The sequence below is a fragment of the Rhea pennata genome, chromosome 9 (assembly GCF_028389875.1).
Source record: "Rhea pennata isolate bPtePen1 chromosome 9, bPtePen1.pri, whole genome shotgun sequence".
NCBI lineage: Eukaryota > Metazoa > Chordata > Aves > Rheiformes > Rheidae > Rhea > Rhea pennata.
In genome coordinates this window covers 17,785,329-17,800,357 of record NC_084671.1, presented here as the reverse complement: position 1 = coordinate 17,800,357, position 15,029 = coordinate 17,785,329, and the positions used below count along the sequence as shown (strand labels likewise).

Here is a 15,029-nt window from a genome sequence, read left to right as displayed (position 1 = left end):
GGATAATCTAAAAAATATTCAACAGATTTCTGTATTCATCTTAAAGTAGTGAAATATGACCAAGTTGTTTTTGTATATACACATATATAAAATCACATACTAGTTCTGAAGGCTTTAAACAAGACCAAATGCCACACGAACACCAGGTCTTAAAAATGCCCATCATACAGGGACTGAAAAGAAAAATTTTACAGATTCACATTTCACAGAAAAGCAGCACTGCATACAGTGAGAAGCTGAATACAATGGGACCCATCAGCTTCCTAGTCAACAGTAATTTTATCACACAGACAGAAAAGGTCAGGATAGACGAATCCAACTAGGATGATCTGTACAGTAACATTCAATTCTTGTATATTTCCCAGCAGTACTTCTGAAGTGCAAAGGAGTCAGTATCATTATTCCTATTTTACCTACGGAAAACTAAGCATATGGGAAAGAAACTCATTTAAACCTTCTGTCAGAGATTTTATCTGTAATATGTATGAGAATACCATAAACTGAGCATGCACATCACTTACACACATTGAAAATCAGGATCTGTCAGTGGACATATGTATGCTTCTCTTAGAACAAAAGCACTTTTCTCCCAGACAAATTATTTTACCATCAGTCAGTCACCATTCCTGCTGTCTCACAGAGAGCAACCAATGTTGTTATTCCTTCCTATTTAGAAAAACATAATCGCTAGGTAACTATTACGCTTTCTAGCATTTGAGAAAGATTATTATTTGCATGCACAAGAAATAATCCCATTTACATGTTTTTTAGCTTCAAGTAGTCAAAGTTATTCATCTTTATGTACATGTACCTTTACATCCACACACTAACTAAACATCCCAGAAGATCTATTTAAAGTCTGTACACTGCATCCTAAATACCTTGACTTCATACAAACAGCATAAACTTCTGTAAAAGTATGGAGCTGAAGGGTTTTTAGTGATTTATTATTTTTTGTGCCAGTCCATTATGTCTGCAACTTAGCTGCAAAGATAATCAGAAACAATGTAAATCTGAGAATCTACAGCATCTGTCACAGCTAGTTTGAAGGAAACCATAGCTGATGGAAGCACAGATCAACCAGCTGGGGTAACACACAATAAGTATGTCAACAAAAAGTCTTTGAATTTTTAGACAAAACACCAGGGAAGTTTGGGGGATTTCTATTTAGTATTCAAAGTACCAATGAGTGTACCAATAAACAGTCATTTAAAATTTAAATAACATAGCCTATTGGCCTGCTTGTAATGACAAAGAAAACGGTTCTGAGTTATGAAATATGTGAAGTTCATTAAGATATTTTGCAATAATGTATATGATGTTTCCTCAAGCTCCTCCATTAAACTAAAACATTAACTGAGCTCAGAAAACAGGACACAATATTATAAAACATACAGAAAAAATGGATATTAACATGCATATATATTTTCCAATACATTTCTTCATTTATTGTGCAGACTTACTAGGCTACAAAAAATTTTAAGTATTCCCTAATCTGTAGGAATACATATACATATATGTAATATGTATTCATAAATATATGAAATTAAAGATATCTGAAGAAAAAAAAATAGAGCAAATGGTATTTCAATGGTATTCAGCTTTCCCTAAGCGTGCAGTCTTTTGCTGTTCAACTTGAGACAAATTTATAGGTGGTATAAGCTGCATGAGTCTCAAAATACCAAATCCAGGCCTATTGATAACCAATGCTCCTGTCTTGGCTGTTTTAGCAGATCTCTTCAAGTACAAAATGAATTCCCAGGGCTTTTTGGATCTCAAGTTAAGAGAGATCCGAGGCCCTGGTCAGATACTCAGCAGCACTGCCAACCTCATCACGAATGCTCAGTCCTGCCCCAAGGCCAGCACAGCTGCCTTTATGGCTAGGCACTGAACTTGCTGCCTTTGCCTATGACAGGGTTATTTTCCAACTGAATCTGTTCCCTGATCCAATGAACTACATCCATTGTAGCCACATGCTAGTGCTAGCCACACAAGGAGCCACATATACAGCTATTCTGGCACAAAGCAAAGGACAATGTAAGAGCATCTGTGAAGTGGCCAGAACCAATTTAAACTGGTACTATTGCCAGAAGAAATGCCTATCAAACCATACACCAAGTAAAAAATTACATCAAAAGGAAAGGCAGAAAATTGTAAATATATATGGATATATTGTATATATAGTATATGTATTGTGCGTGCATATGTGTACACATATATTCTATATATAGCATGTGTTTATATATATGTTATACGCATATAAAAAGAGACAAGCCTTACTGCTTTTATTATAGTAGTATAGGCATACAGCAGTCCTGTGTCATGAAAAAAGTTTACATCCTGAAACCTTAGTCCTCCAAAGTGACTCTTGTACAAATTTGTACCTGTATATATTGTGGTATCCACAATTAGAACAGAACAGACTCTCCTCATGTTCCCCCTGGATTGAATTACAGGATCAGAACTCAGTAAAAGTTATGTACTGCATTAGCAAAAAAACCTTATTTTACTGTAATTGAGTTTATTATGAAGTTGTATTACAAGACAGAATTCTCACCCAAAGATTTCAATTTGATCCAATTGCTTTCTTCTTCCACATGCTATTAGCGAGTAACTATCAACTTGCTTTTCTTACAAAAAATGGATCAAGTTAGATTTCACTCAGATACAGATGCTTTAAGTCAGCCAATAGATTTTGTTAAAAAAGCAAAAAGAATTATTAACCTGGAAAATAACCTTATTTTTTATGCAAGAATATTCCACGGGAAAGATGTAAAATAATTTCGGCAACTTCTATAAATTTTTGACAAGCACTCATAAACGTGATCCTTGAATTTTCAGGTTATTTATGGAAAATTAGCCAGGTGCCTCAGGACAGTTTTCTGTATATTTTATTTAATTGATCTAATATTGTAAATACTTCTTTCCTTCTAGGTCATGTATGTCAGGTACTTTCAAAATAAGCCAAGTAAATAAAAACAAGATTTTTGAAGCAATATAATTAAAAATGCAACCAAACACAGGTTAATCCTGACTAGACTTTTTTCGATTTAGAAATGAGACAGTTAAAACAAAGGTATATACTTCTTCACTCCTACCACCAGCTATAAGGGTGAAACAATCTTGTTACAGAAGAGACACAGAAACATCTGTTTTTTTTTTTTTTCTTGAATCAAATCCGTATTAAGAGCTTTCCAGCTCAAAGCCTGTTAAGATTTTTTTCCCCCCTCAAACGAAACCTTACTGATTATTCTATATGTTTTTACTGCAGTTTCTATTATGGTAGTAATCGCTGCAGTAATTCTGCTCAGACCCCCAACCTTCCAATTTTTATGAAACACTAAGAAACTCGAATAAAAAAAAATAGTCAAACCTCACTCCAAGTACTGCAGTAAAATACGTACGTAAGAAGCAGAGGCAGCAGAACCTGGTATGTCCAGCGCTACTTCTTCCCCGCGCACCGGCTGAAGCCGCTGCTCGCGCGGCGCCGCTTCGGCCTCGCGCTCGCTAACGGTCTCCGGCCACGCCGCGCGCCGCCCCTCCCCCCGCAGCGGCCGTTACGCCCAACCGCCGCCGCCGCCAGCGGTGCGGCCGCGCCCGCGCGGCTCCCCGCGGACGGCGCCCGGCCCTCACGGCAGCGCAGCTCTCAAGCGCGGAGGCTGCGGAGCATCGTAGTGGGCGACCGGGAAGCCGCCAGCGTCGTTGTCTGCTGTGCAGCATCCCCCAAGCTTGGAGCGCGCAAACACGACGGCCCCGTTTCGCCGCCGACGCCTCTCCGACACCGACAACTCACCTAAACCACGCGGGCAAAGTTCACCGCCTCGGTCCGCGCTGCGGGCGGGCAGCACCGCCGCGCCAGCCGCCCGCGGCGCGCCCTCCCGCCGCCGGGGCCGCGGCCCAGGCACCGAGCAGGGCAGGAGCGAGCATCGCCCCGTCCGCCCGCTCAGCCGCTGCGAGCCGCGCCGCCGCCGCCTCGCACCGCGCTCGCGGGACGCCTCAGCCGCGGCCCCGGCGGCGCTGCGAGCCGCCGCGGATGTGTGTGTGCGCGCGTGTGTGTGTGTGGGGGGGGGGGGGGGGGGGGGGGCAGCTCCCGCCCCGCCCCGCCCCCGCCTTTGTTACCGGCGGGCACGGAGGCCAGGCGCGAGCAATCGCAGCCCGAGCGAACGCGCGGCGGCCGCGCCGCTCCCCGCTCCCACCGTGGGAGCGCTCCGACTCGCACGCTTCTTTCTAAATCTAAGCAAATTATTTTAAATCCCAACAAGCTCACACAACAAGAAAATCTTAATAGCAACGCCTGGAAATTAAATAAATTGCCATTTTTCTCTGCGTCTCGTGGAGGCACAGCGAAGGATAACGCAGGGGGGTCAGCGCCGTTTGCGTTACGGACAGCTTGCCTTTTTGCTCGGTTTTTCTCTTGAATTCCTCTGCCAAAGCCGCGGTTCCTCACCCCACGCTTTTACCGCAGCTCTGGAGAGCACGTTTAACAGGGCGCCCGCCGGGCGGTGGGGGCTCACCCGCAGCAGGCCGCACGGGCGCGGCGCGGCGCGCAGGAGCACCCACGCCGCAGCCACCCCACTCCCCGCGCGGCGCGGCGCGGGAGCGTCACCCCGCACCCCGCCGCGGCACCGGCTGGAGATACGACGCCAGACGGGGAGCTGCAGCGAGCACAGGCCCCGTCCCCCATCTCCGGCGGCAGCCGGCAGGGCCGCGGCCCCGTCCCGCCGCACCGCGGGCTGCTCTGCAGAACAGCACAGAGGGGCACAAGGCTTACACGTCTGCAGCTGCCTTTGAATTTTTAGTTCTCTGCATCCTCCTTTGTTTAAAAGAATCTTTCGGACACAATATCCCTTTATGTGTCACTAGATGACTGCAGAAGATGACAGAAATTAACTCATTTTACTTAGCATGCCAGATAAGAGGACTTGTGATGGCACCTTATCTTACTAAAAGTGGCACTAATTTATAGCTGAAAGGCTCCTTTGACTGCTAAAACTATTTGCAAGTGATATCCAGTTATGAACCTTGATTTTATTAGAGAGTTTCATACCCCAGCAACTGTAACACTGCAGGTATCAGAAAGGCTCAGGGACTATTCCCTGAACTAGAACAGAGCCCTCAAAACTGCAAACATCAATATAGAAGCTAGTTTTTTGGGACAAGTGATCAAATGTCAGTACAGATATACCTTCTGCTTGGAATCAGTGGAAAAAGATTTTATTTTCAGACCAAGTTTTAGCTTCTACTAAGGAGCAATTTATTATTTATCCAGAAATAGGAGCAGATCAGCATGCCAGTAATCTGCACATACTTTATGATTCAAACAGTCTTTTCAGCACTGATACATTGTTTTGTTATACCCCTTCAAAAATGCTCAAAACACTTCTGGTATTTTTTTGTATAAAAGCAAGCTGTTAGTCACATCAAAATTCTCAGAATACTAGGTAGAAGAAAAAAGCAAAATGCCAAAGTAAATGTCATACACAAAAAGATCCATCTTTGGGACATGACTCAAAATTCCTCTGACAGAATTATAGTATGAGAATTTACTACACTCTGTTTTTAAGATTCATAGACAAGATGCAAGAGTAACTTTTTATACAAGGGGACAGATCTCAGCCAATAAACCTCTAATGTCTGATCTCAAAAGCCTCAATGATTTTTCTTCTCTCTTAAGACTAATAATTCTAATATTTAAGAGAAACCATCCAACACAAATGCCTACTGCAACATTACCATAACAGGAAGATCCAATTAGGCTATTTTTATTAAAAAAATATAACAGTGTTTAACAGTCAGTAAGTTAAGCACTGCTAGTACTTAAGATACTATGATATCCAACATTTGAGAAAGATAGTTTTCAAAATAGGCAATTATTTCTGGCATGTTTTAAGATGTCAATCAATTGTTTGGGGAAGCTGGAATGCATTCTCTCTTTTACTGTCCCAAATAGATTAAATTTGAAATTCTCTTGCTTGCCTAGATAGCTTTTTCACAAGAACTCTACAGTGTGTCTGACTTAATTCATTCACAGCTTGAAAAAAAATCAGCCAAAACACACCACTGGACTGTTGCTATTCAACTAATTCGCATATCTAATTATACCTATTTAAGAGCTAACTTGAACTATTAAACTTAATAACATTAACAGAATGAGCTAACTACACAAAGACATCTTGCCACTTAAAACAGGATTTTGTCTAAATAATGGAGTACTTTTGTTAGTGCCAATTAAGTTCATTAGGCACCAAAGTTATGCCTATACCCAGGAGTGTTTCAGTCTTGTTAGCATTAAGCACAGCAGGAATTTCTCCCAGTGGGTACAATCCAGGATATGACACTAAAAGAAGACATACATACATATACATATATGTGTGTGTGAGTATGTATACATATACTGCTGTGTATGTTTATATACAATATATAGATTGTATGTGTATACAATATATATACATTTCATATATACATTTCACTGATACCATCCAGCCTGATCCAAGTCATCGCATGCTAGCATATGCTGCTGTGTATACATTTATATACAATGTATATATTGTATATGTAAACAACGTGTATACATTTTACTGCTACCATCCAGCCTGATCCAAGTCACCCCATGATAGCTTGGTCAATGTACAATTCTGTGGTTATTTGCACCACAGTAGAGACTTACTGTATCATATTTCTCTCCTAGCTTCTGGAGCTCCTAGCTCATGTAAGCAGTGCTGAGCTTAATCACAGGGTTAAGATCATTAGAAGATGGCTTGGGAAAGAAGTACTAAAAACACTCTGCAAAGTTTTATTTTAGATCTCATTTCACCTTGTAAAAAAAAAGGGATGTAACCAAAAAACGTATTAAGAGGAGTTTTGAAAAAAAAAAATAATGGAGAGAGTCTACAAGCAGCTGAGATACAGAGACACTATTTTAGTGCAAGAATTATTTCCACAGTGTAGAGTATCTATAGAAGTTGCTCTATGCAATATTCAAGATCTGAAATTACTAATTTGTGAGACCTGCAAATAACTCTTTCTGATCCCTCTGCATCCAGTCAACAAACTCCCACATGAGTTTCAGTTCTGGTTTTAAGACTGGTCAAACAAAACAGAATTGCTATCATATTTGATTTTTTTAGTTTAAAAGTGCTCAAATCTAGATGCCAAATTTTACTTTCAGAATACTAATAAATAATTAAAAAAGCAATAAAAATGTGAAGATGGATAAGATTTAAAATGGAAGAAAATTTTAACCACATAAGGAGATAAAAAATTTTTGTAATTACTCACTTTTGTCAACAGCAGATAACTCACACATCCTTACTCCACATTTATATTAGTTCTAGAAAAAAAAATTTTCTAAAAGTCATTAAAATAGAATATAATTGAATAGACATATGCACATACTTGCTTTCTTCTCCTCAACTTCTAATTAAGTTCAGTGGTAGGTGAGATGTCACACATGTTCATGTCACACTTTAAAAAACACTACAATGGTCTTCTAGTACCTACTAGTACTAGTCTTCCAGTATCAGCATCTTATAAATAATTTAGATTTTTATTTTTGTTTTTAAGAAAGTCCCTTTGATTCGAATTAATACAAAAGATCATGATTACAAAGTTACTTTTTAATATTGTAAGTTCTATATAAAAAACACGGTGTAGAGAAAAGATGTAGTTCTACAATACTCTAAAAGAAAATGTAACTGCTAAAACTTCTCCCTTTCCCATCCCAAGCAGCATATTGATTATCTGGCATATTGATTATGCCAGAACACCTTCATTATCCATGTTAACAGAAGTTGAAAATAAAGCAGAAATATATCATAACATATCTTAACATAACATTAAATCTTATCTAACCTCAAAAAAAAAAAATCCCTCTGGCCATTTTTCTCTGACTAGCTGCAACTCTGGCATCTTTCTAATCTTTAATTGCGTAGCTTTAAAAAGTGTAAGCCAACTTAACTTTTATTTTGTCTCACTCTCCCTTGCCCCAACACCTCTTCAAACCTCCCATTCATCAGAGTGGGCACTGCCTGACTTTGTAATGCAGCAGCCCCAACGCTAAAACTCAGAACAACATTCACTTTTTTGAAGCTTGAAGATCAGAGAAGCGTCCAATTTCTAGTCAGAAGACAGAAACAGGGCTTTACATGCATCAGTATAAATCAGCTTAAACCAGACCTGAATCACAGGGCAATGCCTGGAGTACAACTCCCTAGGAATTCCTCCTCTGGGGAACAGGGTGATCCTACTTGTACAGGGAGCTCAGGGTTTAATCTCATGCATATCATGACCATAACAAGCAACAGCTCTGATTTTATTCAGTGCCTGCAGTTATTTCCCACAAGGTATGCAATAATTTATATATTTAAAGAATAAAGATTTTTCTCAAAACCAAAACTGTTTGTTTTAGAACAAATAATTTAATCTACACGAAACCTTAACAATAGCTAGCACTTCGCATCTTCTCACAACATAGGGTGGCCCACCTTCTCATACCACAAATCAGTCTGAATTTTCAAAACAGAAGCTCAACAACCTTTCTTTAATACAGCAATGGTTTTAGAGTACAGCTTCAGACTTTTCAAGCGATTTAATAAATTCAGTAATATCCTGAAGATAAGCTTTCTTGAGACAATATAACTTGAATTAACCATCTACCATTTTTAAAAGGGGGAAGTTCTGCTGTCAAATCGGTTCTGGAACTTGTTAAAGCCCTCTATGTGCTGATTAAACCCATCTGTCTTTGCAGAAAGCTAAGTCAGGAGGGAGTAAAAGCAAAACAAAAAACAAACAATGCCGCCACCACCACCTCCAAAGCAAAACCCAATTGCTTTTTGCTAGTTTAACAAGTCGAAGCAGCTTATAGAGAGGAGAGAAAGCCATCAGAAAAATTAAGTCTAAGAGAGTGCTAAAAACTCTATTAGTTCTAGAATAATCTTGACATGTTTGCTGACCTATGTCTCACCTTAAGAAAATATTTCTACTATCTTCCTACTTCCTCAGTGTGAAGTTAACTAAGTTTTCTGAAAGCAGTAAACATCCTTTAATAGGTCAAATAATAATTTATCATTGATCAATGTCACTTTATTGAAGCACCACATGTACATCCCAAGGAAGACCAGGAACTCAACTAAGTAACATATAAAGATGTAATGTGATATAATCCTTGCTTTAAGAGATACACAACTTAACAAATTAACAAAAGATACAGTTACCATCCTCACTTCACACAAAGAGATACAGACCAAAACATAATATACACTTATGTTTTGGAATTCTCATGCAATTATCATGGACATCAAGTAAAATTTGGAGTATTTTTTGATATTTATATAGCCAGCATTCAAATATCATAACTCTGGGCATTTCTCTTATTTTATGCATAATATTAAACTGCTAAATGTTAAGAAATAAAATTAGGCTTTCAAGATGGAAATTATTCCCCACATGACTACTGCAGAGTTGACTGTATCTTTTGTCATAATCGTGTACTTAAAGCACTCCTGGAAGGTACTTGCATACAGTAATATGCAAGAAATGATAGCCCACATAAAATCAGTGTGAAATAGAACTCTTCAAAACATCTTGCAAAGGTGATTAATACAGACAGATTACCGGACTATATCACCTATGGATCTTATCCAGAATTACAACTGAGGCATAGAAGAATCAGATAGCTTGCCCAATATCACAAAAAAAGTTGTCAAGTCAGAACAATTTTCATCCCCATCCACAAGATCTTCCTCCTTCATGAGCAAAAATGAACCATGGAGAAGGTCATGCTTAACCTTCCCTCCCCCTTTTGAAGAATCAGAAGCTGGGAATTTTAGGGGGAAAAACAGGAACTCAGCACATTATTCACTACAAGAAAAACAGTAGCTTTTTAAATTTTTTAGTTGCTTTTGCTACAATCTCTAATCATTCTCCTCTTAAAACCTAAAGATCAGGGAGACTTGCATATCAGTAATACCACATATACTATTGTGGATTTGTGTAACACATTAACTTTAAATTCTGAGTTCCCCAAAACTGAATTAGCCACATGCAGTAAAGGCAGCAATAATACTCATCTACCAAATAAAAGAGAAAAGTAAGTCTTGATGTATGCTTCTCTTCTACGTATACAAACAGAATTCTCTTACCTTTTGTTGGACTCTGGTTCTGATCTATAAATCCTTTCAAGTCGCCATTTGTGGGAGTCACACCAACCTGAACAAAACATTTTGCAGTTTTAAAATATGATAATTTTTGTATGTTTTTTAGTATGCAAACAGTACTATGAAAATACAAATTTTGTACACTCAATGCTGAGAAGTTTTTCAAAAACATACGAAGTATACTACCTGATTATTCTGTTCTAAAACTTTACATTTCTACTTTCAACAAATGCCCAGGTTAAATATATTTCTACACCTCAACTCAAAAAAGAGGAATGAAACATCTGCTCCAAATTCCCAAAATACTATAATCCTATAGATAGTACAGTCTAAAGAGAGCCTGAGGTCCCAAGCAAAGGTTCCAAAACATTTACTGTGTATATCTGAAGACATTTTATTTTTATTGAGAGTTTTTCTAAATTCAAGAACTTACTTATCCTGATACTGTACTATGCATACCCATTGTCACCTCTGTCATATGGAGCAGCTACCACCTGTAGCACAGCAGGAAACTACCCAGTCTCCAGTATTCTCAGTACTAAGCCAATGACTTACGGGTCTGAGGAGACATGACTATTGGCATATTTTAAACATATTCCCTAGTCTTCAGAAACAAACTGGACTACCTTGAGGATAAATTCCGGGAGACAGAGAGGATTTATATCAGGACAGAGCAGACAGAATAGTGTATTTCAGATTTTGGCACATATACAAAGCATAGACAGGAGTCTGTGCTATAGAAACACAAATGCTCACCATTCCTGGCCGAGGGAGGGAAGAAGATTGGAAAGTCCCTCAGCTCCCAGTTAACAAGGGGTGGGCCCAGCAACGGCAGGTAAACGATAAGGCACTCTGCAGTTGCAGAGCATTATACTTGCACCACCTTAGTAAACTCCGATCAACAAGGCATTCTGTTCTGCTTCCAAAATGGAAGCTATGATAAATGTGGAGGGGCTGACCTCCTTTAGACTCTGCTCACAAATCATAGCATGATTCCTCCAGTAGGCAATTAAGAGCTAAATCTTACTAGATCTTGAGAAAAAAAGGGGGAAAAAAAAAGAGGAAAGAAAAGAAAGAATGGAGTACATCTGTAAATGACTGAGACAAAGAGTTTGGGCATTCAAGTTAAGAAAAAATAATCATACAATCAAGAATTAAATACTTGCTTTATTTCACAGAAGCACGTAGTAGGGCCACAATGCTAGGGCCACTTAGTAGAACTTTAATTGCAACAAATAAGAGAATCATTTGATTGCAAACAAATAAAACAGTAGTATTACAACACTAAAATACACTATCACAAAACAAGAAAAAAATACCTACTACAAGCATCCAATTGCTAGGTTGAGCCAGAGAACTTGTATTTATCAAGTGTCTTTTTAGCGGAAAAATCAGAACACAATATGGTGACAAACTCTTCTGAAACAATTTTAGAAGTTTTTTTCACAGTCAGGAGCAATAAATTAACCTTAGCAGTTGCCGCACTGTTTTTCCACTTACAGATTAGGATTTATGAATAGTGTTTTCACCACTAGGGGCACAACATCTGAATGCAATATATCATGCCTCAAAAATTGGAGAATCCAAATTCCCCAAACCCATATCAAGTCCCTGTATAACAGCCTGCACAACAGGCAATAAGGATGGCAAAACGGCTTTGACACATCTGCCTGGCAGATACAGGCAGGAAGACATATTTTTTTACATTAACAGATTGCAGATTTTCCAATTCAAGACAGATCACCTGTTGACCAGATTGATATGAGACTTAGTAGGAATAAAACTAGCATTTTTCTGGTCCACGAAAAACACTTCGATTTTAAGGAGCAAGAGTGATCTCATACATAATTCTACAAACACAATTGTTCCCTGAACTTAATGTTTTGCAGCTACTGATGATAATCTCAGTTCTGCATCGTGACACACTTGCACCACTTGCTGCTTGTTTCTTGGACTCAGAAATATAGCTTCACACTATGAAGCTTTGTTAGCTATTGCCTCCTCCCATCTGTGATTTTTTTAACACAGTATCACCCATTCTTTCCAAGACACCTCTTAACATCTCATCAGAGATCATTTAAATTCTATTATTTAGCAAGGTCAGATAGCCTAAAGTTACTCTCATTTACTTCTTAGTGGATCTGAAAACTTCGTATAAGAAACCCACGGGTTACATGATAATAAATCAAGAGAAACCAAAATAAATTTACTTAAATACAATGGGCTGAACACTGTAAATCAGCTTTTGAATCACAACATTCAATCTTTTCACAGAGAACCGGGGCTGATTTTCCTTTAATTGTCCAACTTTAATCAATGTACTAAGTCAGAATCTTCAAACTCACCTTCACTGACAACTCTCTAATATTTTGCTTTACCATCACACTTTATGGTTTCACCTCTACCAAGTTTAAACGATTTAGGTTATTTTTGGATGAATATTGTTGTTTAAAACAGTTCATCCATGCCAAAAGTGTCAAGAGCAGGGGAGAGTGAGGCTTTTCCCTCAATTAAAAACAAAATTCCCTCCAAAACAAAAGCAGCTCTGATGATTTCATAACTTGAAGACAGAAACTGAAGTTTATGTACAGCGGAAGTGAGGATGAAGAAAGTGTAACTTTCTGGAAAAAGTAATTAGTATTATGCATTCTACTGTAATCATTAAATACTGCCTAAAATTAGTTGTTACATGCTTCTGAAAACTAACTCAGAGATGCCTAATACAGTTCAGCAATTTATCTCAAAAGTTGTCTGTACTGAACTTAGTTTTTTGTTTCCACTAGGTGGCAACAGTACATAGGTAATGAAGGTGGTGCTTTAGGGGGGAATTAATGTGAATATCTCTGCATTTGAGTATGTGGAAAAAGGAGGAAGACAGGAAAACAAATGCAGAAAAGTTTCATATGTTTTAGTAGCAGGTCTACATGGAAAACAAAAAGATTCTAGTACTCTTACATCTGGATGCTTGTGCTGCAACAAGGGTTGAAAAAGTTTAGTAAGGTTGTGAAAGTTTAGGAAGCTACACACTATATTGCACTGAACAGATTGCAAAAGATTGCAAAGTCAAGATGAAGAGCCAGGACTGTCAGATCATACCACTTATGTCTATGCAGCAAATAACAATACCAGTTTCTCCTCAGAATCCCTCTGCGAGAAACAGAAGATTTTAAATCAAAGCTTCACAAAAAGAATAGGGGAACTACAGGGATAAATGTCATGTTAGATATAAAGGCCAACTACTTCCAAAAGAAATGATAATTATGATTCCCATGAATACCTTTCAAAATAGCACTGCAATTTGTTCACAACTGAATCTTCAACTCTAGATCTGCAATTGCACATGTCCCTATTGATTCATATCAGCACTTCAGTTAAACACTGAAGATGACACACATGTACAGTCAGCCCAGGAAGACTCTCCAGTGGAGTTATTAAAATCCAAACATTTACATTTTATCATTTTATTCTCTCAAGAATTTAGATGATTAAGAAATTGTAACAAAGTACTTTTAAGTATTTTTTTTTGTCCTGTGCTTCAGTGATACAAAATTACAACAGAAAGTTTTGTTTACACAGAAGGTATCTATTTTCAGGATGATGGTCCTAGTACAACATTTAAAAAGAGCACCCAATGAACGGGAGCACTTATCTCAATTTTATAATCTCTATATGTAAGTTTAGAAGAAATTGAAAACACAGCTAAATTTCATGAGAATTTAAATGAGAAATGAGAGATCTAAAAAAATTAGTCTCTCTTACAGAATAATTAACATATCTAAGCACTCAAAAAAGCAACATTTGATGCAATATTACAATACTGCAGCAGAACAAGAACTTTACAGTATCCCATTACAATGTCAGAGACATCCCAAGACATGTTGTCATCTGCATTTCTGTAGCACCCATTGTGTTTGGAAATCTTTTATTTTACCCATTCCTAAACTAAAAGCAGCAAATTACATCAACCAAGAAATAGTGGCAATCTATCTCCTAGCAAGATGAAGAGATGCTTGCTATCTTTGCTTCTCGTAAGATGTTTTCAGATTTTAGATGTGACCCAGATTGGATTTTAAGGAACAGAAAAGAAAAAGGAAATACATAGTTGTGCTACAAGGAACCCGTTTTTACTGAGCCCATATTTAAAAACCTAAGGCTGCATAGTTAGCTTACACAGGTATCTTTTACTGCTTTCTGTATGGCTCACATACGACATTTCTGCTTTACAATAATGCTCCAGAGTTTCTGGAGTAATATAGCTGAGAATACTGGGTATGACAGGAAGCTGGGCTTCTGTTCCTGGCCATCCGTAGCAAGATAAATCATGTAGGAAGATGAAGCATGCATGCACTTTGCAGGCCTTTGCATCCTTAATATTTTCATCAAGTTTTTTCCCATGTCCTAGCATGTGACTGAGAAGTTTCAAAACAAGGCAAAAAAAAAAAAAAAAAAATCACAGTAAGAGTCTTGGATAGGACAAACTGGTTGCCCCTCTAGCTTATCAGTCTTGCCCGCTGTTCGACATACTGTTGACTTAGCAAGTCTCCTCCTTCAAGTGCTCCCTTTCCATTGAGGAATTAACCTTCCCATTAACTTGAGAAGCTTTTGCTCTCTATATCCAATTAGCATGGAGATTATAGCACACAAAAGTTGTTCATGGCTAGGCAATCCATAAACTGGCTGGTTTCTATACTTTTTAGTCCTGATAGGTTGACTTGCAGACATACTGCAATAGTATCACTTCCATAAACAACTCCTGTAGTAGCTAAAACATGAACTAAAAGAAAACTTGTATGGAATATCAGTGCAGAATAGCTGCTCTGCTTCACATAAATTTAAAGAGTTTCCAGCATAAGAGAGTTGTTAAGGCTTGTTTAG

The 15,029-nt window shown here is 38.3% G+C and overlaps 1 protein-coding gene across 2 annotated transcripts in view; it reads right to left on the bottom strand.

The window, feature by feature from the left end:
- Positions 1 to 15,029, bottom strand: part of TFDP2 (transcription factor Dp-2) — a 57,056-nt gene that overhangs the window by 39,634 nt on the left and 2,393 nt on the right. For both annotated transcript variants that reach the window (XM_062582335.1, XM_062582336.1), the window contains exon 2: positions 10,140 to 10,206. In XM_062582335.1, the coding sequence (XP_062438319.1) occupies positions 10,140 to 10,206 (67 nt within the window). The remainder of the gene's footprint in view (positions 1 to 10,139; positions 10,207 to 15,029) is intronic.